At 39.8% G+C, this 24208-nt stretch overlaps 1 protein-coding gene across 2 annotated transcripts; it reads left to right on the top strand.

Annotated features, from left to right (window-relative positions):
• Positions 1-12: 12 nt before the first annotated feature.
• On the top strand, positions 13-24180 carry RTN4IP1 (reticulon 4 interacting protein 1). 2 transcript variants are annotated; one of them, XM_005154665.3, is made up of 9 exons: positions 13-393; positions 2365-2516; positions 3361-3429; positions 3672-3796; positions 8282-8330; positions 9858-9994; positions 12141-12324; positions 13688-13780; positions 24047-24180. In XM_005154665.3, exons 1-9 carry the CDS (start codon positions 129-131, stop codon positions 24161-24163), a joined length of 1191 nt encoding a protein of 396 aa, XP_005154722.1. In that variant the 5' UTR covers positions 13-128; the 3' UTR covers positions 24164-24180. The 2 variants fall into 2 exon arrangements, with proteins under 2 accessions (XP_005154722.1, XP_030909948.1); XM_031054088.2 differs by lacking the exon at positions 24047-24180 and adding an exon at positions 14429-14502.
• Positions 24181-24208: the final 28 nt, after the last annotated feature.

Here is a 24208-nt window from a genome sequence, read left to right as displayed (position 1 = left end):
GAAGAGAGAAGGAAGGAGGGCAGGCTGCGTGTAGCCTCCAGGGTTGAACCAGGAGGCGAGTGGGGACCTCAGCAGCCCAGCCCGATCTCTTGGGGCGTTAGCTGCGCTGTCCGGCCCGGCTCCCCACCATGTTATCGCGGGGAGCAGCGAGCGGGTGGGCTCTGCGCGGGGCGGCGCGGGCTGGCGTGCAGCAGCGGCCGCCACCGTTCCGCGGGTTCCGCGCCTCTCCGCGGATGCGGTCTGTCATGCCCTCCTGGGTCATAGACCGGTACGGCCGCAACGACGTGCTGCGCTTCACCAGGAACATGATGTTCCCCATCATACACTTCCCGAACGAGGTCATCATTAAGGTTCACGCCGCGAGCCTGAACCCCATCGACCTTAGCATGAGAAGTAAGTGCCGAGCCTGGGCGGTCTGGCCGGGCTGGCGCGATGGTAGAGGTTGCGTTTGGACTGCGGCTTCTATATAGTCCCTCGGCGGCCAAAATCGGCCAGATGTTGTCACCGGCCTGACCCGTGGGCACCTGTCTCGGCAGGGTCTCAAAGCAAGTGTTGCCCTGACTCCTGTATGAAACCACCTGTTTATCGTGAACCCCTTTGAAGTTCCTAGGGGTGAACGGTACAAAAAGCCATTGCTTTTCTGAAGACAGGAGCATGTATGTTGCAGGGGCAAGCATTTAATCTGAGTGACTAATTGGTGTTTTCTGCACGCTTGCAGCTTGCAACTCAGCTTCCTTTTGCTAGTTCCATGACTATAGCGGGATCTGTTTCCTGGCCTTTTCCCCTGTTACCACCGTCTGAGTGGTGGTACTCTTGACCAAGAGACTAGCCTTTCCATGGAGCAGCATTCCCCTTGAGGGGTGCTGGGTTTTTCTCTCTCTTTTGAGGTAAACAGAGCTGAAGGTTAAAATTGTCACAAAGTTGGCACATGTGACCAAATCAGAGTCACAGAATGGTTTGGGTTGGGAAAGACATGAAAGATCATACAGTTCCAACCCACTTGCCAAGGGCAGGGACACCTTCCACTAGACCAGGTTGCTGAAAGCAACATCCAGCCTGGGCTTGGAACACTTCCAATTATCTGAACCATATTCATTGTCATGCCCTTGCTTCCTGTGTTGGTACCTGGGTAGCTGCTGTCATTTTGCCCTTGAAATCTGTATCTTTCACTGACCAACTCTTTGTATGGGATGCATTTAACCAGATTTTCCCCTCAGTTTTAAGGTTTGAAACACAAGAAGTTGTAGTAGCAGAAGACCTTATATTTCACATTGAAGAGTGATCTTGCAGATCAAATCAGATCCAATAGCACATTCAGAGATACCTGCAGGAAGCCTGCCAACAGAGCTGTAATTTGGGTTTGGGCCACTAATAAATTAATTCTAAAAAATCTTTGTATATAGTTGTGGGTTTGGTTATGGGACATGTGCTGAGGATTGCTATTGAATGGCCTATTTGAACTGCTGGGCTACAAGTGGTACTTCGAGTCTGTATTGGGAAGAAACTGCATTTTCATTCCACTTTCAAGGTGTCTGTTTTTGTGTCTGTTCCTTTAAAATATTAAAACACATCCTAGCATAATAGGGCACCTAGGCAGACTTGTGCAAACACTTGAAAGGTCATACATGCCCGAATGCAGCGTTTGTTTTAGGCTGAGCAGAATTACTAGATGGGTAATTCTGAGAGTTTGCAGCATTTAGCTGTTGCTTACTGAATGGAAGTTCAGGTTACACACCTTGGGGGATGTGCCTTAATATCTTTTACAATAATGCTCGTATTGCTTTTTGCAGTACTTTATTTTATGTCTGAAAAGGCAGATAGATATAAGGAAGAAATTCTTTACTGTGAGGGTGGTGAGGCACTGGAATGGGTTGCCCAGGGAAGCTGTGAATGCTCCATCCCTGCAAGTGTTCAAGGCAAGGTTGGATGGAACCTTGGGTGACATGGTTTAGTATGAGGTGTCCCTGCCCATGGCAGGGGGGTTGGAACTAGATGATCTTAAGGTCCTTTCCAGCCCTAACAATTCTATGATTCTATGAAATGGGAAGTTTTGAGTTCTTTTGGATTTGTAGCTACACAATGGTGTTGGAAAATGGAACATTTCCAGTGGACTTATTAGAATTTCTGACAGTGTTATCATATGCTAAATATTCTTATAATGGAGAGCCATTTCCTGGACAAATAAGCAGAACAAGATTTGCTCTTTATTTGTAAATTCTATAAAAGTATAAAATGTTGCAGATTTTTTCCATGCTAAATATGTATGAGGCTCATCAGGTACTGACAGAGCTTTCTAATTTGAATTGTTCAGTTAATAAATGAAAACTCAGTACAGTATGTCATGGTTAATTTCATGTGTTGCAGGTGGTTATGGTGCAACTGCATTAAATATGAAGCGGGATCCCCTGAAACTCAAAAGCCAGGACACTGAATTTCCATTGACACTTGGTCGAGATGTCTCTGGGGTTGTTATGGAATGTGGACTGTCTGTATCTTATTTCAAACCTGGAGATGAGGTGATACCACTGATCTTTATTTTTTCCTAAATTGTTTAGTTAAAATGTACTATGAGATGTTCACCTTTCATTTTCCTGTTGAGAAAATTCTTTGGGTTTTTGTTCTTTTAATGTTGTTGCACTCTGAATGAGGCCTGTCTAGCAGTAAATTCCTAAATGTCCTCTTCCCTACCTTTTTTTTTCTCTGAAAAACATGGTCTTTCCAAGACTTGCTTCTGCAAGTTAATTTCCCTTCTCTTTTGGGTTTTTTTTTTTGTCCATTTCAGTGGTAGCAAGAAAGGAATTTATTTGTGCACACTCATGGTGCTTCCTCATTTTTGACTAAATACAGAATTATATGGGATGCAGGAAGGAATTAATTTCTGTGATTTTTTTCGTAAGTTACTTAGGATAGAAACTCTGGCATAACCCAAGAAGCACTATCTGAGGCCACCCATAAGTACTGATATTGTTTGCTTTCACCATCAGCAGTTGCTTTCACATCTTACCAGTTTTAGTATGTAATTTCTGATTACACACACACGCACACACACCTTACCTCCCCCCCCCCCTCCCATTATGGGCTTTCCTGGAGAGGAAATAGTTTGGGGGTCTTGAAAACATCGTGTCTTATACACATTAGGGTAAAATTTATTCACATATCTCTACAGTCCTTCATTTAGTCAGTCTTGTAATGTTTTTTTATTTTTGTGTAGAGTAATCTAAAACTGGTTTCTGATAAGCAATAGCGAGGACATTCTGCAAATTGGAAAAAAAATAATCTCTTCAATGAAGAAAACTTATCTGTAGTACAATCATGTGCGAGGTCCACAAAACCTGATAGCTGTTTTCTGTTTGGTTTTAGGTGTGGGCAGCAATTCCTCCATGGAAACAGGGCACACTGTCAGAGTTTGTGGTTGCTAGTGGAAACGAGGTAAATGTTCAAAAATGTGGCTTATAGACAAAAAAACAATGTTGTAAAGACTGGCATTGATTTTTGTCAGTGTTTAAGTAACTGTTTATTTCTTAGTGCTTGGCTTGGTTTGGATTCCAGCTAGTTACAAAGATAGTTGAAAATGTGGAATACAAAATCTGCAATTCAGTAAAGCTTATCTAAATATTTCATTGTCATGTAGGATCTGCTGCGTGACTTACATATGATTGATTTTATTGCAGGTGTCTTTTAAGCCAAAGTGTCTCAGTCACACGGAAGCTGCCTCCTTACCATACGTAGGTCTCACAGCGTGGTCTGCTGTTAACCAGGTTGGAGGACTGAACCAAAGTAATTGCAGTGGGAAAAGGTAAGTACATAGCTCTGGTGCTAAAACTTTATGGTTCATTTTTATACCAATTAGCTGTTTCTAAGACATGTCCAACAATGAAGAAGACTATTATACCATGACGTTCACAAAGCCCAGCTGGCTGAAGATGTTAGCTTCAATCTACACAACTGCTGAGGGAGATTCTTTTAGAGGGAGACTCAGATGAGGACCCTAACTGAAGTGTACCTAGTCACTTGCTGCTTGTTTCCTTAATATAGTGGCTATGTAGAGGTAGTTCAATGCATATCTAATATACAGAGAATTTAAGAGTGGTATCTCTAGGAATTTATAGGGACTTTGCTTTTCTTCCTGCTAGGACAGCTACCAAATTCAGTATCTTCTCTGAGTTACTTTGTCAACTCACAAAATGCCCTTTCAGCCATAGAGGTGTGGTTCTCTCAGTTCCTGCATGTGTGGACCATTTGGAACAGACTGGTTTTCCAGCTTTTCAGAAGAAATGAGCAGGTGACTGGATCTCATTTGAGCTGTGGGCCAGAACTTTAATGAGGTCAGGAATGCAGAAGAGGAAAACGTGAAAGATAAGTAGCCAAATCAAACAGAAAAAATGGGCTTTGTTTATCAGCCTCTGATCAGACATTAGCAGATTGAGGACAGAAGACAAAAAATGCATTGAATAATTGGAGCAGGTACCATTTTTCTCCTGACAGTTGAAATTTGTGATTTGTTTGGCCTTTGGATGTTTGTGTAAACAGATAGCAAAATGTTCAGAATGGAAAGAAAGGCAAAAGTAAAAATACCAGAATCGGGGAAAAAAAAGTAATTGAAATTACTATGTTGCACAAAAAATGTAGGTCATAGAGTAATTACTGTGCAGTAGGAGTCTAGATGCCTGACCTCTTATCTTGGGTCTTAATTTCTTGAAATAATTTAACATGTTTGGCAAGAAGTTACCTATATATGTGATTTTTACCTTGGTCTTTTTGTTTCCTGTAGGTGTATGTAAATAGCTATGTATATGTGTATGTATACACAAAACAGTGTGTCTTACTTTGAAAGAGCAGTTGCATTCCTTGATGAAAGCTACTTCACTGGTACTTTATTGCAGTGTTAAGACATCTTAGAGCAAGATTTTTCTATCGGTGTGTATTGGTTTTGCCTCTTTAAGGTGCAAGGGTTGGCTAACCAGAAATACTAGCTAATAGTCCAGCATGTTGATATGTCAGGAGTATCTGCTGCATCTACACACACTTTCATAGATTTCTTTTTTTACAAGTTACCTGAAGCGTGCTCACAGTGTCTGGGCTGTCTCCTGCTTCACTATGACCCTAGTTGTTTCTCTGTAACTTCTATCCAGGACCTTTGTAATTTGTGTCAATATTCTTGCACAAGCTAAAAGTGAATGTTCTTGTTATCCAAGATGTTCTGAATTACTTCGCTGTTTTGAATTTCTCTGGGTAATACCTGGAGACCTTCTGGTATGTACCAGTGTCCTGTTTCAGTAGAAAGGTGATATGTTTGTTCAACAACAGTATGAAGTATCTTGCTTGCTGTATTCACAGAAAGCACGATAAGAACAAACCTGACAATTTGGGAAATTCTTGAAAACATTTACATTAATATTAATTAAAGGTTTTTATATAGATGTGTGTTATTATTTTATGTGTTTAAGTATGCTGGCCAGAGACGCTGGATTCTGTTGCTGTAAGTTATTAAACGTACACTCCTGGTTTATATTGTTTCAGTGAAAATTTGAATAATACCCCGAGAAAATACTCTTTTCAGAGTCTGTATTATTTCATCATTTTATCTGTTGAGAAGTACAAAGTGAGTGAGGTTACAAAACTTCTTGATAGAGTAAATGCTTCTTGGTACAGGAATTAATCTCTTAGGGATTTTGTTGGCATAATCAAATAAATAAATTTTATATATGTATATAAAATTGAAATATTCAAGAAATGCTGTACATTGGTATATAGCGGAGTCACTGGAAGTTTTTAGTTGTTTATAATCTGGAGAAAATGTTAGTCCTTGATCTGTACACCTACTCCCCACCTCCTGTCTTTTGCGGGGGCACGCACAGCTGAAACAGGTCCTGGCTCTCTGGTTCGAGTTCTAAGTGGTGCCCAAGGAAAAGGTCTAAGCTCCTATGGTATGCTCATCTGGAGAGATCTGCTGACTCTTTGACCATTTGAACTACTAAAGCTACTATATAGGGCTTGGTGAATACTGGCTTGAATTATGTGACTTTGTCAGAAGGGAGTAAAGCCTGGAGTATGAACATTTGTTTTTTTCTTTTGAGAAAATAGGTTCTCTTGGACCTTTCTTCAGGTCAGATAATTTGTCAGTTTGTTCCTTGTGCACATGTTTATATATTAGTTTATTCCTGAGCTCACAAACAGGTAGTTTGGTATGTTTTCTTCTGGCTGTATTTTCCTGAGGCAATACAAACAAAACTGTGCCTCCTTTGGCACTTTCCACCATCTGTATTCCTTTATTACCATCCTAACAGGTCCTGCACCTTCAAATGCTTCCCCACTTCCTTGTGTTTTGCCAAACAATGTGTCTTGCTGTCCTAAGTGCTGTATAAATGCTGAGTGGTTGCGCTGTGGCACATGGATATCCTGTGCAGATGTAGTTGGTCTCTGAAGTGAAGAGTTTCTAGAAGTCACAGTGTATGGAGAAAGCTTTAATTATTTGAAGGTTTGGTAGAAAATAGCCCACATAACATAGGAACAAACCACATGTGGAAAGTGTGAAGAACCTCAAGGACTTCTACTGAACTGGAAACAAAACAAAACAAAAACAAACAAAAAGAATCCAAGCCAAGTAGCTCCCCCAAAATGAAAACATTTGCTGAATTCTTGAGCCAGATGTCCTTTTTAAAATGACATCTTTTTCCATAATTTGTAGTGCAAGAAACACACTTTAAACAGGGAATAAAATTGGAAAGGCAGTTTGACAAGTTTGGGGGTTTTTTTGGGTTTTTTGGGAAGGATTGATTTTATTGTGACTGTCCTTTGTGAGGATAAAGATGGGCCTAACCCAGTATCTTGAGTGTAACATCCCTGAGCCTTCTCAAGTATAATAAAATCTAAACGTGAATGTTGCTTCAGACATCTGTTGTTGGAAGCATGGTTCTGAGGATAAGTACATTTCGGCAGATTTAAAAGCTGCAGGCATTGTGGTTTCATATTCTTTATCTGAATTTTGCAGCTTGGATCAGTGAAATAGGAGGGAAAGGAATCTGATCAGTTACAAAAAAGGAAGCGTTTTAAAATGGATGCTGTGACCAAAGCCAAGTCTCTTAGGTTACTTCAAAGAATTTTTGTAAACTGAAACTCCAGATTTTATAGTACAATTTTGCACTGTAAAAAGCGATTTCCTTCAACATCCAGCACAGTGAGATTTAAGACAGGAATATCACCAGCTTCCAAAGGTACTGAATTTTTTCTGGCAAACAGAAGTGTTGAGAAACATGATGTTCCCTGATCCTATGCCAAGACTTCATCTTCATCTTGGATCTTCCTTTGTCCTAGAATTAGCAAATGGGTCCAGAGTCCAAGCACTGTTTCCAGCTTCGGCACCAAGTCTTTCTTACACTTTGTGAAGCTTAATTATTTAATTAAAATTTCTGGATGAAACTTCTGAACATTAATTTCTGAACATAATTTCTGAAGTTAGGCTGCCAGCAGTAAGGTTCTCACACAACTGAGCTTGCATTCATTTTCATTAAATTTAGGGTAGTGTGTTCAGTTAATGAACTCTCACTTGCTAATAATTTGGTAACACACTCCTAATCTTCATTGTGTGCCAGTTTTCACTAGAAAAATTCTACTGTTTTTTTTACTGTGGAAAAGGCAGATAATTTAATAGAACTTAGATTTGTTTATGGCAAGGCTACTTCCTTGTATTTTTGGGGGTTTTAGATACATAGTATGCTATATGGAAAATTATGTTCTCTATATTCCAAAGTTCCCAATCTCCCTAAACAATGTGATACTAAACTACTTTTTCTTTAGATAATGCTAACTTTTATAAAATGATGATGAATCATAATTTTTTTTTTTACTTTTATTGTTTTGTTTTTTTTTTTTTACTTTAGGAGATACAATAGTGGAGTCTGGGAGAGTGAAAGACTCTTAACTGGTTTTGTCCCAAACCAAGCAATTCTGTTTAGGAAAGTAAGGACAAGGACAGGGTTTTTGGGTGATAAATGTTACTGCCTGACAGCTCCACTGCCTGGATTTAGTGGAAGGTACATCTGAGGAAGTCTCATTGTCTGTGCTGAGATAATGCTCTTGGCACATGAAACAGGTAGTGAATAATGTGAGGTCATATTATTCGCCATCTGAAGAGTTAACCACTAAGTAGCACTGAATAACAAATACAGTCTTCTGCTTAAAATAATTTGATGTCAGAGATGTGTAAGAAGCATTAGAATACGTTGTTACAATAAGAGTTTATTTAAAAAGCTATTTAATATATTTTAATTTTCTCTTACAGAGTATTAATATTAGGAGCTTCAGGAGGAGTTGGTACATTTGCTGTACAGGTAATATAAACCAGCATGCCCAGGGTGCATCTTCAAACTATTCAATATTAACAAAAAAAATGAACAGAAGGGAACTGAGGAAAGGAATAGCGCAATTGCAAGCCAGTGCAGTTGATCTGTCTGATCGGTCTGATTGATATTCCCAGAAGTGACATTTTTTCAGATTTATTTGCTTTCCATGTTACATTGTATTGGTTTAGAATAGGGAGCAGGGACTTACAAAGAAAGGAATTGTATCTTTGTGCATTGGAGTAGGTTGTGAAAGATCGCATTTCACAGTTTGGTAGGAAATCTTTTAATTGATGTAACCTGAAATAGGTGGCCTGTTTTCGTTATCTTTCAGTCAGCTCTGCTTCATAATATGAAGAGAACTTGGTGTACAAGTAGAAAAATTGATTGAGAATGTATCATCTACCATGACTGTTTCAGATGCTCAAATGATATGGGAGGCACCAGGCTTTTATGTGCAGTGTATGTAAAGTAAAGCACAGTGGCTTAAATGAACCTTCCCTCCCTGTCTTTGCCCTGCTGCCCTTCTGTCTGTCTTCATTCTGATAGCTCTAAACTTCGAAGAGTCAATATGCTCTTTTATTGATACATGAATTGTGGAACATCCTCTTTTCATGCTGTTCTTTAATTTGGGGATTTTGTTTCTAATTGGTATAGTATCATGCTGAAACATCTTTCTCTTGAGAATATGAAAAAAATACTGAAGTTTGGTGATGACATCACTGTGTTCCATGTTACTAGACCATAAACATAGTGGTTTTAGAGAGGCTTACATGAGAATATTTAGTGGTATGCTATGCCTGATTCATGATAAATAAGGTGGTTAAATTAGATTAGTATGAAAGGCCTACCAGCCACTGACTAGTTGCAACTTCTACCTGATTAATTCTGAGTAAACCATGTTCATTAATCCAGAGTAAATGTAAAAACAATTACTGTGAGCGGAAAATGAGGTTACAAAACTAGAAAAATCTTTTATTTTCCTATAGCCTTTGGAGTACAAAATAATCTGACATTGCTGTGGTAAATCAGGTAACTTCATTCTTTTCCTCATTATTAATATTTAAGTTATTTACAGTGAGGTAGATGTATGAAATAATGAACAGGTAGGAATATAAAATAATTTAAAATATTTCAAATATTTAGTGGTTGATCTGGTGACAGTTTTGTAGCTTGGCAACTTGGACAGTACTTGTTGGTATGTATTTAGCTGTCAGATTCAGATGGCAAACTGAGTATTTTATTTGAAGTCTTACTTATCCTGCGACCTGATATCTGTAAGTGGCATTAAAAACCACACTCCTTCCTCCACACAAACTTCTGCCTCCCCAAAACCTTCTTAAATATTGATAAAGTCTTACCACTGTTTGTCTGTGGGATGTGTGACAAATTATGCTGTGTTGGAACGCAGTCCCTGTACTAAAGGTGATCATTTATTATATAATGATTTTTTAAGTTGTTCTCAGTGTTTCACTAAATTTTAAACTTTGGACTTCTTTTTTATATGCTTGTTTTCAGCTAGTGAAGGCCTGGGGTGCTCACGTGACAGCAGTTTGTTCTCATGATGCCAGCACACTGGTGAAAAAACTCGGAGCAGATGATGTGATTGATTACAAATCTGGAAATCTGGAAGAGCAGCTTAAAACATTACCCTTGTACGTGTTTGTGTTGCTTAATACTGAGATGAAGGAGTTGGCGGTTAGACCTTCTGCCTTTTGATTGCTTGACTCCAATCTGTCAGAACTCTCTCTTTTTTTGTTGTTCTTCACTGGGTTTTTTTTTTTGGTTTTGATTGTTGAGGGTTTTTTTCCCCCGATTTCTAAAGCATTACTTTGTAAAGCAAATTCATCCCACCCCTTTTTGAATGCAGTTTGTCAAGTGAGTATCCCAAGCACAGATTTCATTGTAAGACTAAGCCAGTTAATTGGGCTTGTGGAGGCAAGCTCACTTTCACATGCCTCTGTTCAATGACTGTGAACAGTTTTGTCAGGGTCTTGGAGCATTTATAAAGAATAAGTGAAATGAATAAATGAAAGTAAGTCTCAGAAATCCTGTGTGAGGTTAGTAAATAGTAACCTTCCCTCTTCTAGAGGGAAGAACTATGTCATTAAGCAGTTAAGTGACTTGCCTGAGGGTCTTTAGCCACTGTGCAACTCAGCTGAGAGTAATTTCTCTTCTGTAACATTGGGTACAGCTGCCTCTGATAAACAATCACACTTATCTTGTCAAAGCAGTTATGTTTAAAGTAGTTTGGGGGTTTTCTCCAGAACTGAAGTTTTTTTTGCTTTTGTAATCTTTCCATTTGTTTAAACTTAGCCTACTGTGGCTTGTATTTAAATATGGTGTTTACACTGCTCTTTTTAGCTATATTGAGTTAACTTTCTGGGAGGGGAAGTAGAACTTGTTCAATCTATGAAAGAATCTTACTGATAACTGCTAAGAAGGCATGTGCCCTTTAGATGATCGTCAGCAGGATTGGGGTCCACTGTGAGGGCACTGGCTCTCTCTGTATGGGCAGGACCTGCAGTTTGCAAGCTGTGCTAAATTTGCCTTTGTGCAGTTTAACATCTTAAATACTGAATTCTAGCAAGTGATCCTTTCGGAAGGTATCAACAGCAATTTTATGATATGGCTAAGCTTATCAGTCAGGTATACTGAGAGGGATGCTCCTACTTCCCTTTTCAGTTGTACTGACTCTTCAGACCCCCTAGTGAGCTAGTTTTTCCTGGAGCATTAGTTCACATTATTTTAGTTTCCCTTGACAGCTAACTGTTAGTTAGGTTGGCTAAACTTTAACATGAAATTACATCCTTGGAAGACAGGCAGGAAAACTGCCTTCCCAGAGATAAGAACTTTTCTATTTAATTTGCATATTTTTTTCCCCTTTTACTTATAAGTTGCTTGGGTGTATTTATAAATATCTTTTGCAGTTTGGAGATTGCTGGAAATTTATGGATGAAAATGAGAATGAGCTGTGCATCTAATAGTATAGATGCATAGCTCCCTGTTGACCTGTTCAGCCTTTACAGGCTCACATGCCTGGGAAAGTGAGAAGGAAGGCTGAAACTGTGGCCCGGTGCCGGAGGCTGCATATACCCATTCTGTGGAGGGAAGGTTTTAGACTCATTGCATTGTTAGGTTCTACGTCAGATAGGTAGATGGGGAGAAAATTGCTGCCGGTAGAGGTAAAATGCCCCGAAAATTAATCAGGAGGTCAAAAAAGACTTTTGGAAGTGAAACTGAGGATTATGTCACAAAAAAGATGTGAGGAGGTAAGGGTTAGTAATTCGTTTATGTAACTTTGACCACTGGAATTGACTTTCCCTTGAGAACAGCACGTACAGGAGATGTTCTTAGTCAGGGCATGAGTCCAGACTAGTTTTTACATTCACATACCATATTGTTCAATGCTAGGACCAGACCTCAGGACTGCTGTAGTAGTCTCAGTGGGAGGGAGATAGAGCTCTAAGCTTTAAGTAAGTAGAGAATGTAGTTGTGCATGTAAGAGTCTGCTTTTTGGAATTTAAGTGAGGTTTAAGTTCTCTGAATAGCTTGTGTCTGCTATGCAGTGGATGGACAATAACTGGTAAACATGATTCCCATTGTCCGGTAAATAAAGCTGGGATTTAGCTGAAGTCTAGGGACTTTCTTGCCACTGTCTTGCAAGCAGATTATTTTATTTCATTGCTCTGACACGTTAAAATGTAAACTATAGAAAATTTCTGATATGAATTAGCTTAATTATGATGAAATTATTTTTCCCATATTGTGATTTTAAACCTGTTCTTTACATGTCTGCAGATTTGATTTCATCCTAGATAATGTTGGTGGATCCACTGAGAAGTGGGCTCTAGATCTCCTGAAGAAATGGTCAGGAGCAACATATGTTACCTTAGTAACACCTTTCCTGATCAATATGGACAGACTTGGAGTGGCTGATGGCATGTTACAAACAGGATTCACTGTTGGTTCCAAAACTGTAAAGGTATCGTACATATTTAATCTTATGTAGTACTCTAGTGGCTTCCTTTGTGGCTTGGATGCTAGTCATGTGGTTCTTCTAGAGGCATCTGTTGTATTTTCCTCGTATATCATAAAGTAGACTTCAGATGCATTTCTATTCTTTCCTTCTTTCTTGAACTGAAAAAAAAAAGATGTGTTGGGGTGGTAGTGATTGATGTATGTGGTAGTTTGGGGTGCTTTGAAGCTTTGATTCCTTATTGTGCTTTTTCACTGTGGCCTTTTCCATATGGCCTCCCTAGTGAGTGCTGCTGACAGCTAGTGTTTCATAGTAAACAGAGCAAATCCCTGCCTCATTGTAGTGTGGGTAATTTTGCTACTTGCTTTAGGCTGCTCAGGCTTTCTCTCAAAACATTTTTCCATGACTGGTTCTCTTCATCCTATTCCAGCACCAGAGAGTAATAAAAGTGGTTGAGGGTGGCTAGAAAGGCTTTCATCTCTTTCATGTTCATGTGTCTGGATGGTGAGACTGATTTTTTTTTCTGTTTTTCATAAGTGGATCTTAAAACATTCTGCCAGTGGCCAGATCAGTGAGGCTTCTTAGAACTTTTCTCTTTCTTCTCTCAACATGTGTACTTGCTCTCCAAATGAATGCATTTCAAGCTGTTGCTATGGTAGTCCTGTGATGCTATGGTTGAATGAGATTCTAAGTCCTGCACAAGTACTTTCAAAGGCAGGCTCAAAAACAAAATGAGAAGGCTGGAAAGAAATCATAGATAATGTAATATTTCTCAGTGTGTATGTTTCTGTGGTGGGGAGCATTGTATGCCATGTATTAAAAATCATCTCTCTTTGGCAAATGATGGCTGATGGCTCTTGTTCTTATAATGACTTACTCAGAGGAGGTGCTCTTGACTTGTGCATGTGAGATCTTCCCAAATACTTTTCATGTGAGTTGCCATATGTCATTGGATGGTGAAGACTTTGGCAGATGTGATGGTGGAAAGTTTAATTGCTGACACTGAGGTGTAAGGTTCTGAATGGCACATTGCTGGGTTTCTTTCACCCCCTTTGTGAAAGTGTATATATAGCACCATTTCTCTCTTATATAACAATGTTTTTACTAGCTGCAGAGACATGGTGATTGTTTTTCTCAACTAGCCGACCTGTGCAATTGAACACAAAATTCACCCTGATCCTATGGTGGTAACCCAACATCCCTGTCTGTACATTTAATCCACATGCTTAGGTGTCATTTTTTCAGATGCTAGCATATCATTTCCATGTCTTTTCCTTAAGTTACTTCTCTAGATCTCCTGTCACTTGTTTCAGTTCCCATTTCAGTTTTCTCTCATAATTTTTTAATATATTTGTGCTCTTTCTTGCAGCATTTCTTAAAAGGAGTCCATTATCGGTGGGCATTTTTTATGGCAAGTGGCCCAAGTTTGGATGAGATTGCAGAACTAGTTGATTCTGGAAAGGTATGTTTGTAATGGTTATTTGGGTATTTGTGCTGAAGGAGGTGCTGCTTTGTCTGAAAAATGCTGTAGTTCATTATTACTATCACAGTGAAGAAAACTAGTTAAGAATTTACTTGCTGCAGTTTCTAACTTCTGAATTTGCATGGAATTTAGGACTTAGTAATCCTTAAAACTCTTCTACCTTCTCTCTCTCTACCATATCTGTTTTTAAAAACACAAAGCTTACTAAGTTGTGAGGAAGAAGTGCCCAAAGATTGTTTATTTTCCCCAGTCATTTAGAATGAACTCTGGTGTTGAAAATGGTATGTTTTAAGAGGCGTCATTTGATTAATTTAGTCAGAATGAACATGACTGTGTGTATCTGCATACACAAAATTGCTTAGCCTGGGTGATTGGCAGTCTGGCTGATAATGTGCACAGAACTAGAATATTCAGGTTATTGTAGGTCTTAGACAATCTGCATTGGCAGAGTGGTGACAAGTATTTTGTGTTTCATTATTTCACTGCTTCAGAGTATAATGTTTGTGCCAGTTCAGCACAGTGACTTGGAGTATCATGAGCATTCGTAAGATTTTGGGGCATCTTTTAGTGAACTTGTGGGAAAGGTATGAAGTGGCAGATGGATTCCTGTTTTTCTGATCATTTCAGGTTTATTGTTACAGAATGCGTGTGAGAGTGAGCAGTTGATTGCCTGTTTATTGGACTGTGTGGTGCTGCAGGTCCTGGCAGTGTCCTCATGTTGCCAAAATTCTGTGAGTAGAGAATATGGGCAACTGTTGTTACTATTTTTTTATGTGGTACCTAAACAGAAGAAGGAGCAGAATCTGCCATGGCTTGGTAATTCTGGTACATGAATTATCAGACCATCTGGTGCTCAAAATCGGTACATATTAGTAAAATCTAGATCCATCAATGAGCGTTGATCTTCTTTTCTGCTATGCATTATGTTCCAGAGTGTTGAGATGAGTAAATGAATAGCTATTGTACTTAAGGCCTGATTGCTTCTATTTGCCACCTCAGTGCTGGTGATCAGAATAAAAGCCTTGTGAATTCAGCCACTCCTGTTTCCCTGTCATGAGCAGTGTGCTGTTGACACAACCAGTGGAAAATCTGTGTCTCCTAAAAAGTTACCTATTCATAAATAGAGGCTGCAGCAGTAAATAAGTTGTGGTGCAGTGTGTCCTTGGCTACAGCTTTGCGCCACTCCGCGGTATGTCCAGTGCTGTAGGCATTATCCCATGATCAAGAAAGATCCTAGAGGATGCTACTCACTGTGTGATTGCATACAATCACACTACTGAATTGTAATTGTCTAAGAAATAGAAATGCCCTTGTCTTTGTTCTTACCGTTTGTCCAGATTTTTAACCAGTCACAACTTGTTTTGTGTTCCTACCTTGTTTTGTGCTCCTACCCTGTATGCAAAACAAATGCAGAATATACCCATGAAAGCCTCTTTGGAAACACCTGTTTATGCAATAGAGATAGGGCTTAATCCCTGTTCTCTGCCTGATAATCTGGACAGGTGAATTGTAATGCCATTTAAAATGTACGCCATACATGTATGAATGCCCTAATGTGCTTCTTGTTGTAAGATGATAGTGAGGACAGAGATGTTTGCTTGGTCTTTTATTCTCCATGCAAAAACAGGACATAGTGCCAGACTGTTTATTTGCATAATCATTATTCTAGCAGCCTTTTACTCTATTTTGTAAAACGTTGCAAACACCTGCGCTATTGTATTTTGTAAGACCCAGATGTGTTCCATTTAGATAGATGTTAATAAGACTGTGACCTTTATTGTCTAGAAACAAGTGCTCTCTGAAATGGACAGATCATCCATTCAGAAGAGTAGGTGCTTGGAAGAAAGGCAGGAGAGAATTACTGGAGGAATCATACCATCATTTCCCGTAACTAAGTGAAAATAAGTGGGAATAAATGAGGAAAAAATGAGAATTAAAAAAAACCCCAAAGCAATAAAGTGTAGCAAGATGACTTGGGGAAGCCAGTAAAGTGAGTTCATGTAGTTGAACATCTTCGTTTTGATTGAATACAGTTTTGAGTAATACAGCTGTAGTTACTTTTAAATTTCAGTGAATCGTCTTTTCTGCCACAGACATCTAAATTTTGAGATTGTGTGAAGAGGAGAGCAATTGCAGAACTCCTGAAAATGAGAGACTTTTTTTCAGGAAAGTATAAATTGTGAGGGAGGATTTAAATGAAGGAAATTAAAATGAGATGATGGTTTAAAGAGGTGATGTTACAGTAAGTGAAGCTTTGAAGAGCATATCCCTGAAGTTGTTACAGATCATACTGATTTGACAGTGTTCTTTCTTTCAGTCCTTTTTCACCAATACAGATTTTTAGTTCTGATGAGTTCATCATCTTCCTTTGTGAAAGCAAAGGGATTCTCAGTCTTTCAGTGGATAAATAATAAGCAAAAAGGGCATTTTGTTTAAAGATTTGTTTTTTGCAGATGAACTTTGCAGCAAGAAATTGAGATTTGCAAAATGTCAGGTATGAGAAGAAGTTCTTTTAACAGCTTTTTTTAATGGTGAGGAGAAGGAGAGGATTTGATGAGCTGGTAGTGCAAGGAAGGAGAGTAATTCTCCTTTTGTAATTTACCTGCACATCAGCTCAATTCTGGGGATTGTAAAACCATTTTCAGTTTATGAGCTGCTTTCTCTGCCTTGCAGCTAAACGTCTTACAAAGAGGCTATTGTGAGACTGAGGGGCAGGGAGGCTGCTGCAACAGTAGTGGGCACAGAGAAAATCACGTAGTTCCTTGACAGATTTTAGAGATACTTGCTACTTTTTAAGCTGCTGGGAAGTCTCTGTTGTGGAATGAACTCTGCCAGTTAATTATGAGCCAGTAAGGACTGGCTTAATGTGGGCCTCACCAAATGAATTGATAAAGCGCATGTCAGAAGCTGGGGATCTCTTTCTGTGGAAGAATGTTCCTGGTGAATTAAAAGGTTCTCATCTAAAGACGGCTGGAATCAATCAAGCCTTTAGTTCAGGACACAGATCTGCTGGCACACTATTTGCTGAAGCATCATCACTGGTCTCTGCTGCCAGCATTGTCACTGAAAGGGTTGCTAGGAAATAGTTTAATCTATTTGTGGTCAGTGTTGTGAATTTAACATTGACAGCCTTTGGTTTTGCTGCTTGCTTAACTTTTTCCTTCTCTCTGAGGACGTGTGGTTTAGTACTTGGTGAAAATATACCAAATGTGTGTAACTACGTAAGTTTGTAGAAAGCCTCTACAAAGTTTGAGCCCTTACTTTGCCTTTTATAAGGCCTGATGCAGGAAAGCAGGCTCAAAAGACTCCTTAGTATTATAAGAGGAACGACTGAGTATGTTGCATGTTCCTGCTGGACCAAGGTAGGATGTGGGTTAACATGGAGCCCTACAGAAATTTGAAATTTTCACTTAAATTCAGTGTCATTTAAATGCAGTACAGAGATGTGTCTGTGTGTCTGTGTGTTCAGTATTTCTGGTCGCTTAATGCGCTTCCCTTCAGAGTTGTATCAAATGGGCTGATGGGTGAAAGCTGAGTTTGCAGAAGGAAGACTAAAGAACGAGTTTCTGATTATGACATGAATAGATCATACTCTGTGTTGTTTGCTTTCTAGATCAATGTTACAGCACAGGCACACATAAGAAAAACTATTGCATGCCTATATTAGTGTAATTTGTGTCTAGTATTTATTATACATTTTACTGAACACATTAGATGCTTTGGACTTCACACCTGCTGTTGTGGTTTGGAGGACCGGATGCTGACTCGTCTCTGGCCCTGCTTCTGTCTTCCTGTGCAATGCTGTACAAATCTCATAATCTTTTGCTACTATAATATTTGTCTACTAATGAGGGCTAGTGCCCTTTATCCGTCTTTGGTCATTTGCTCTGAGATGCCCTGTGGAATTGTTTTGTGTTGCTAGTCTTTACTTTTGAGGAAATAAGTAACATGGATACAACCATCCACTTTGACATTACCTTGGGTAGTGCCTCCTTCACTCTCCTTGTCTAAGAAAGGATGCTAGCATCACAGCTCTGTAATTAAATGTCTGTGTTGACTAGAGATTGGTCCTTCTCCACAGCTCTCCTCTTCAGTCACTCACATTTATTCTGACAACTTCCTTTGCTTAATTGCAAAGCTTGCATTTTTTCTTTTTCTCTCTCTTTTTCTTTCTTTTTTCTTTCGTTTTTTCTTTTTTTTCTTTTTCTCTTCCTTTTCCTTTCCTTTTCAATTTTCTTTTTTCTTTTTCTTTTTTCTTTCTCTTTCTCTTTCTTTTTCTCTTTTTTTTTCTTTTTCTTTCTAGTTTTGTATTTTTTTATTGCTTCTTGAGGCTTTTGCTTGCCAGGTTGGTTGGCTGGTCCCCAGAGATGTTGATCAAGGAGAGGTTGCAAAAAGTTGTTCAGTTCTTTCTCTTCCAAAAGTTCCTTCTCTTCTCTGCATTTTGTCATGACCACCAAAAAAAAAAACCACTGTGATTTTCGTTAAAACACATCTGTTCCTGTTCCTTCAGGACATGAGAGCTTGCTTGTGTTCTTCATGAGGGTGCTGTGTGATTACATCATAAAATGTCTGTGAAGAAGACTAATGGAAATTTTGCATTCTGTGGGGAGCTAGGGTTTGGATATGTAAATTCACATAAACCACAATGAAGTCTGGAAAAAAAAATCACCATATACCAGATATTTAATCAAATGTGTTGCTTTAGCCTCATGTAATTGCATATTCTATAGAAGGTCAGACCCAGTGTTCTGAGCTCTCGCCCCCTGATGTAGGAGGGAATTACGTCCAGGACAGTGGTGAAATGCGAGATCTTGTCTGTTGTGAGTTTAATTTGCTGAGATCTGGAGAGATGCAGATCATGCAGGACTATTCTTCTAATATATACACTGTATAACATATATAATAGCATGTGCTTTCATATACAAAGATGTACACACTCATATATATATTTATATATATACGTAACTGTACTAAAATTTGTTGTTGTTGTATGATAGCATTGCCCCAGATGGCTTTAATTACCAGCATAAGCATCAGGACAACTACCATGAATTGAGTGCTAGGGGATTCCAGAAGTGAGAGTTGTCCTTTCCTTCAGTTAATAGTTCTCCAGCATGGTTCAGCAGGTAACTAAACCCAGGATCATTTCTACTGATCTAAGCTTGGGCTAGGCTGGCACACACTGCAATTCTGGGCTTGTTCCAGTTTCTTACTGCACTTGATTATGTTCTGTAGAAGCTGTTCTGCCAGAGCCAATGAACTAGATTTTTTTAAAAGCCTTTCCTACATTCAGAACCATACCCCGAGAGTCTGCTTAACTGGAATTTATTTTCCAGCATTTTAATAATTGTTGATGATACTCCTGAGTCCCTGTGGGCTGCTGGTAGAGACTGCATATGAAAGAAGGTACCTTGGTTTGAAAAACAATGTCAATACAGTTGTTGGTAAGATGACTGTAGGAGTAGACCCCAGGACACATGCCTTCCGTTCCTGTGTCTGAACCACTGCACCACCATTCTTATAGGTGTGTGAGGCTGGATCATTGGCTCATTTTTACTTCTGTTAGGCATTTGGGACAGAGATATCATGTACCTGATATCCTTTACTGTGCTCTTGGATGAAAGTACATGTTTTCTGAAATGTAAGCTAATAAAACCCATAGTACTGTATAGCTGAAAAGCTACCCACAACACATGACTGGAACTAGCTGTTCCAGAAGGTGACAGTTTCTAATCTTTCTCTTCAGTGAGGTTTGGCCCTAGAACCTAATACTAGCAAGCAGCATGAAGCTCAGCTTAGATTTAAGGTGAAGGATGAATGAAGAAAGGGGTGGAATTAAGACCCAGAGAACATGGAACTTGAGTACAGCTGAGGAAGAGATGCTCAGCTGAAGAGAAGAAACGTTAAAAACAGCAGTGTCCTAAAACAGCCTTTTCTCCATGAAATGACAGTAAAGTACTGAGCAGGTAACTAAATGTTTAGTTACAAGACAGGGACTGTTCTCTGTAATGATTTCTGTTCAAGTCTCTTGTTGACATTGAAAGGAGACTTACTGAAGGCCGTAAGAGAGTATCAAGCTGTGCTTTTGTGTTCATATACCACATTTGGGCAAGGTGGCAATTTCTGGAGGAAGACAGCCTTTATCCTTTTAACTCAGCTAGTCAAAATGGCAAGTGGGTCTTTCCATAAGGGCAAGCCCTCAAGAGGATTTTGATGTCTGGTGGAGCACATCACAGCTCATGTTCTGTAATTAGAGTATCTTTTCCAATGCATGTGTACAAGTATATGACTTACCAAGGCATGAGGAGGCTGTGTGTGCTGGGAGGCAGCAGCAATGAGGGAGGTGCTCTGCAAAGCAAGGCTGCCCTGCTGTTTTGACAGGGCCATCCTTTGCAAACCTGGAGGAGAGCCAATGCACTGTCATTGCCCTTGGAGTGAGGGGACTTTTTATCTGCTCTGAACTAGCCTTGCTCTGAGGGCCTCTGGGGCTCGCTTCGTCTCTGCCGAGATTTCACAGCTGTAGGTCTCCCTCCAGCGGCAGGAAGCAGCTTCACACTGCAGCAGCTTGTGCTATAATATACTGATGAAAGCCGTCTTCATTCCCTTTATGTTTCATAGTTTGTCCCTCCCGAAAAATTCACTGTCCTTGCTACCATAGAAGTGGGGACCTGAAAGGGTGGGCTTGAATTTGCCATTAGGAGGAGAGTGTTTCTGCTGACCAGTCAACTCCTGCCTGTGCCTGTTCAATGCCTGCTGCATTCAGAGCTGGGTTGACCGGGATGCCACTTCTGTGCTGTATGTAGGATAGCTTTAATCAGCATCAGCAATTACTCTTTTTATTTTTTTCCAAACACATGAGTTTATTTCAGGAGACCTGAGATTCATTTCTATACTGTGTCCTGCATCGGAGAGAATGGAGAGGAAGAAAGTACCTTTCAGGCCCAATCTGTTTTCAGATAAGCATTTCAATGTGGCTGTGTGTAATCCTTTCTCTCACAGACTTTAGTTTAATCCCTTTTCTCTGAACAAATAGGTGTCCTCTGGCAAGGAACTGATGCGTGGCTGTAAATAGGCAGTGTTTTTATTATCCAGTTAATCTCCATTTATTATCACACATTCAGCAACAGCAGACGTTCCCCTACTTATTTGTCTGTTCACAGGAAGAAATTTTATCTTAGTCAGTGGATTATGGTAAAGGCTGAGTGAATCACTGTGCTGCAACATGGTCAGCCCTTTCAGGGCTATTCAGACAATGGGACTGACCAGCCAGGCAGATAAAATATTTAATGCTCTAGATTGTCAGGATCATCAATTTAGTATTCATGTCTCTATAGCACTGCCTAAAGCCAGCGTTTAAATGGAGCTAGAAGTTACATCAATGTAGCAGATGGGCTTTCAGTGAGTGCGATACACATGGTGTTTTGCACTGTGAGGTTGAGTTTAGGGTTCCTCTGAACCCCTTTGTCACCGCTTTTCAAATGTGATGGCTTGAACTTTATCTAATAGGCTGAGGACATAACATACCCTGTTCTGTCAGGGTTACAAGCTGCAACCTACAATAAACGAGGGCAGGTGCCAGAACACTGAGGTGTCTTGTTTTTTCTCACTTGCTGCACATGTCTGAAATTTAACTCCTGCCTTTCCCTGGAATTCTCTGTATTCACATCCCTTGTGCTGCTGCAATGCTTTCTTCCCCCAGTACTTTTCCCTTCTTCCTGGCCTCCTGCCCTGTGAGGGTCATTTGTGTCCATACTCCAGCAGGTGAGTGTCTGTATAGTTTTTTTCCTAACTGAAGTACAGCTTTGTGTATAACTGCCATTAACAGTAAGTACTTGTACAAGTGCTGCACTTGTGCTTGGCTCAACAAGGTTACTGAATTGTTCTTTTCTGCCAGACTCCTGCTACGAAAGCAAGGGTTGCTCTTCCACTGAAGTCTACTGATCAGCGGCACGTTCCTCTTGCTGACAGTCACAGCAGCTGCAGTTTACTCGGGTGCTCGGTGTACCCAAAGCCATTGTCTCAGTGGTTTTGCTGCTCTAGGTCCACATCCCTGACCTTGTGGATACCTGAGATGATGTTTTTGTTCTGTGCTGGATGCTGACCAAACATGATTTTGTTTTGATCATTCATGCCCCACATTTAATCCCCAGTTGAGGAGCAGAAAGTGTTACTATCTTTGTGCCTTCTTTGCTGTGTTATTATTACCTTTACTTGAAGTTTGTCTACAGCCATTGTCCTGACAGAACAAAGGGAAAAAAGGACCCAGACTTGTACCCTGCAGCATGACAGATTTGAGGCACTTAGTGAATGTATTTGCACAGTTGCTCTCATAGTGATTTGGCTGCTAATTCTGATTTTAGGGGCGTTCACTCATTCCTACTTTTCTGGCATAAAAAGCTTCACATTACTGCTAAGCTTGCCTTGAGAAAATAAAGAAGAAAATCTAGTAACAAGATTAGGCTATACTGCAATGTAATAGGTAGATTATTGATGTCTTGGATTACTGTTATCATATAAGCAAACCCAGTATTTATTTTAGTGCAATGAATGGACTTAAAGGTCAGGCACTGCATATGAATAGTTAAGAAAAGGCTCTACATGAGTATGGACAATGCATTTGTTGCGATGTTGGAGAGGGTGCAAGGTAGCCAGTGCTGCTGCTTAGAAAAAGTGCACATGAAAACCTTTCATTGGTAGTGCTGTACATTTCCCTTCTAAACAGCATGTCTGAATACATACCACTTCTCTTCTGGTAAAAGTAAGCAAGCCTTTTGAAAAATGGCCCTGTTCTCATGCTGACAAATTGTGTCTTTATTGTTGTTGTGTTCTTTTTTGTATTTAGTGAGATGCATGCCTTACCAGGAGAGGGCAGTTATCAGTTTTAGAGTATTCAACAAGACAGTGTGTATGCTAGTAGCTGCAAGGAAAAAGCATGAAGACACCTTCTTTTTCACTGACTCAAGTAGCAAGGATCTTCTCCTGTTACAGCAAATGGGCTGTTTGGATCTTTGTTGCTTCAGATCTTCATCACTGCAAGAGCTAGCTGTAGACTCTATTACTCTTTTCCTCTGGTAAGAGGATTAGATCAGTTCATCAGTGTAAAAACATACATAGGGCTGGTGTTAGGGGAGTCCAGGATAACAGACTAACTTCAGAGCACTGGCACAGGTTGCCCAGGGGGGTTGTGGAGTCTCCTACGTTGGAGATATTCAAGGCCCACCTGGACAAGTTCCTGTGTGATGTACTCTAGGTTACCCTGCTCTTGCAGGGGGGTTGGACTAGATGATCTTTTGAGGTCCCTTCCAACCCTTGGGATTCTGGGATTCGGGATAGGTAGGATCTTTGGGAAGAGGTACTTTTGTACACAGATCTTACTTTAGCCTTTGGAAGGCTGACTCAGAACTGGACTGAGAGACTAGAAAAAGCTTCTTCCCTTGGATGAGCAGTGACAAAGTATTTTTCAGAAGCAGCTGGTATTTCTTCTGCCTCTGTCAGTACCTTACGATGTCTAAAGAAAGTGTAGGGTTTGGGACTCCTGAGTTAATACCTGAGACAAGGAACAGGTAATTTCACCTTCATTATTAGAAATGAGTCTAAAGCAATCCAGAAGGCTACTCTACAAAATTAATGCCAGAATAGCAGTCGATGCAAGCTGGACTTAATGATGTATGCCTGCTGCAATACACAGTGGCTGGGTTTTCAAGTGTATATCTAAATGATTCAGCAACAAATGTTTGTGGGAATATATTTTGTACTTCATTGTGGCCAAGTCCTTTAAGGCTACTGAGGCATGTACTGATGCAAATAGGCACTAGATTCGTAGGTATCTTTGAAACAGCTGACCTTTTAAAAACTTGTGGGTTTAACAAGAAAACCCGTGGAGACATACAAGAAAAAAAGATCTTTTCCTCAGTTTATCATAGTGGACAACAGAAAGTTGTACCACACTGTCAGCTTTTAAAGGGGCTTAGAGCCTTGACTGGTGACCTTATAGTTAAGAGTACCAGTTGAGGGCTCCAAATTGTGCAAGTAGAGATGTTTCAAAACTTGGGAAAAGAGCAGCAGAAAGCCTTGTGCATGCAGAAGGACCCCTGAAAAAAAGGCAGAAGCCAGTGACTACATCATTTAGCAACTTCTGCCCTAAACACTATAAGTAAAGTAACTCCCCTTTTCTTCATACAGTTTTTAAAATGTGAAGGTGATACATTATTGCTAATGTGATGACATTTTTTCTTTATTCTATAGATTCAGCCAGTTATTGATGAAGTCTTCTCTTTTTCTGAAGTTCCAAAGGCCTTTCAGAAATTGGAAGGAGGACATGCACGTGGAAAAACAGTGATCAATGTAATTAGTAAAAAATAAAGTATCTCTAATCATTATTCTCCCCGCAGTCAGTCCTTTACTGGT

This window comes from Melopsittacus undulatus, chromosome 3, assembly GCF_012275295.1.
Source record: "Melopsittacus undulatus isolate bMelUnd1 chromosome 3, bMelUnd1.mat.Z, whole genome shotgun sequence".
Classification (NCBI taxonomy): domain Eukaryota; kingdom Metazoa; phylum Chordata; class Aves; order Psittaciformes; family Psittaculidae; genus Melopsittacus; species Melopsittacus undulatus.
Note: the sequence above shows the minus strand (reverse complement) of the source record. Positions and strands in the feature narration are given on the sequence as shown.

Coding starts and splice junctions, on each gene's coding strand:
- RTN4IP1 (XM_005154665.3), top strand. CDS start 129: ATGTTATCGCGGGGAGCAGCGAGCGGGTGGGCTCTGCGCGGGGCGGCG. Junction 3,430..3,671: donor TGGTTGCTAGTGGAAACGAG/GTAAATGTTCAA, acceptor ATTTTATTGCAG/GTGTCTTTTAAGCCAAAGTG. Junction 8,331..9,857: donor TTGGTACATTTGCTGTACAG/GTAATATAAACC, acceptor GCTTGTTTTCAG/CTAGTGAAGGCCTGGGGTGC.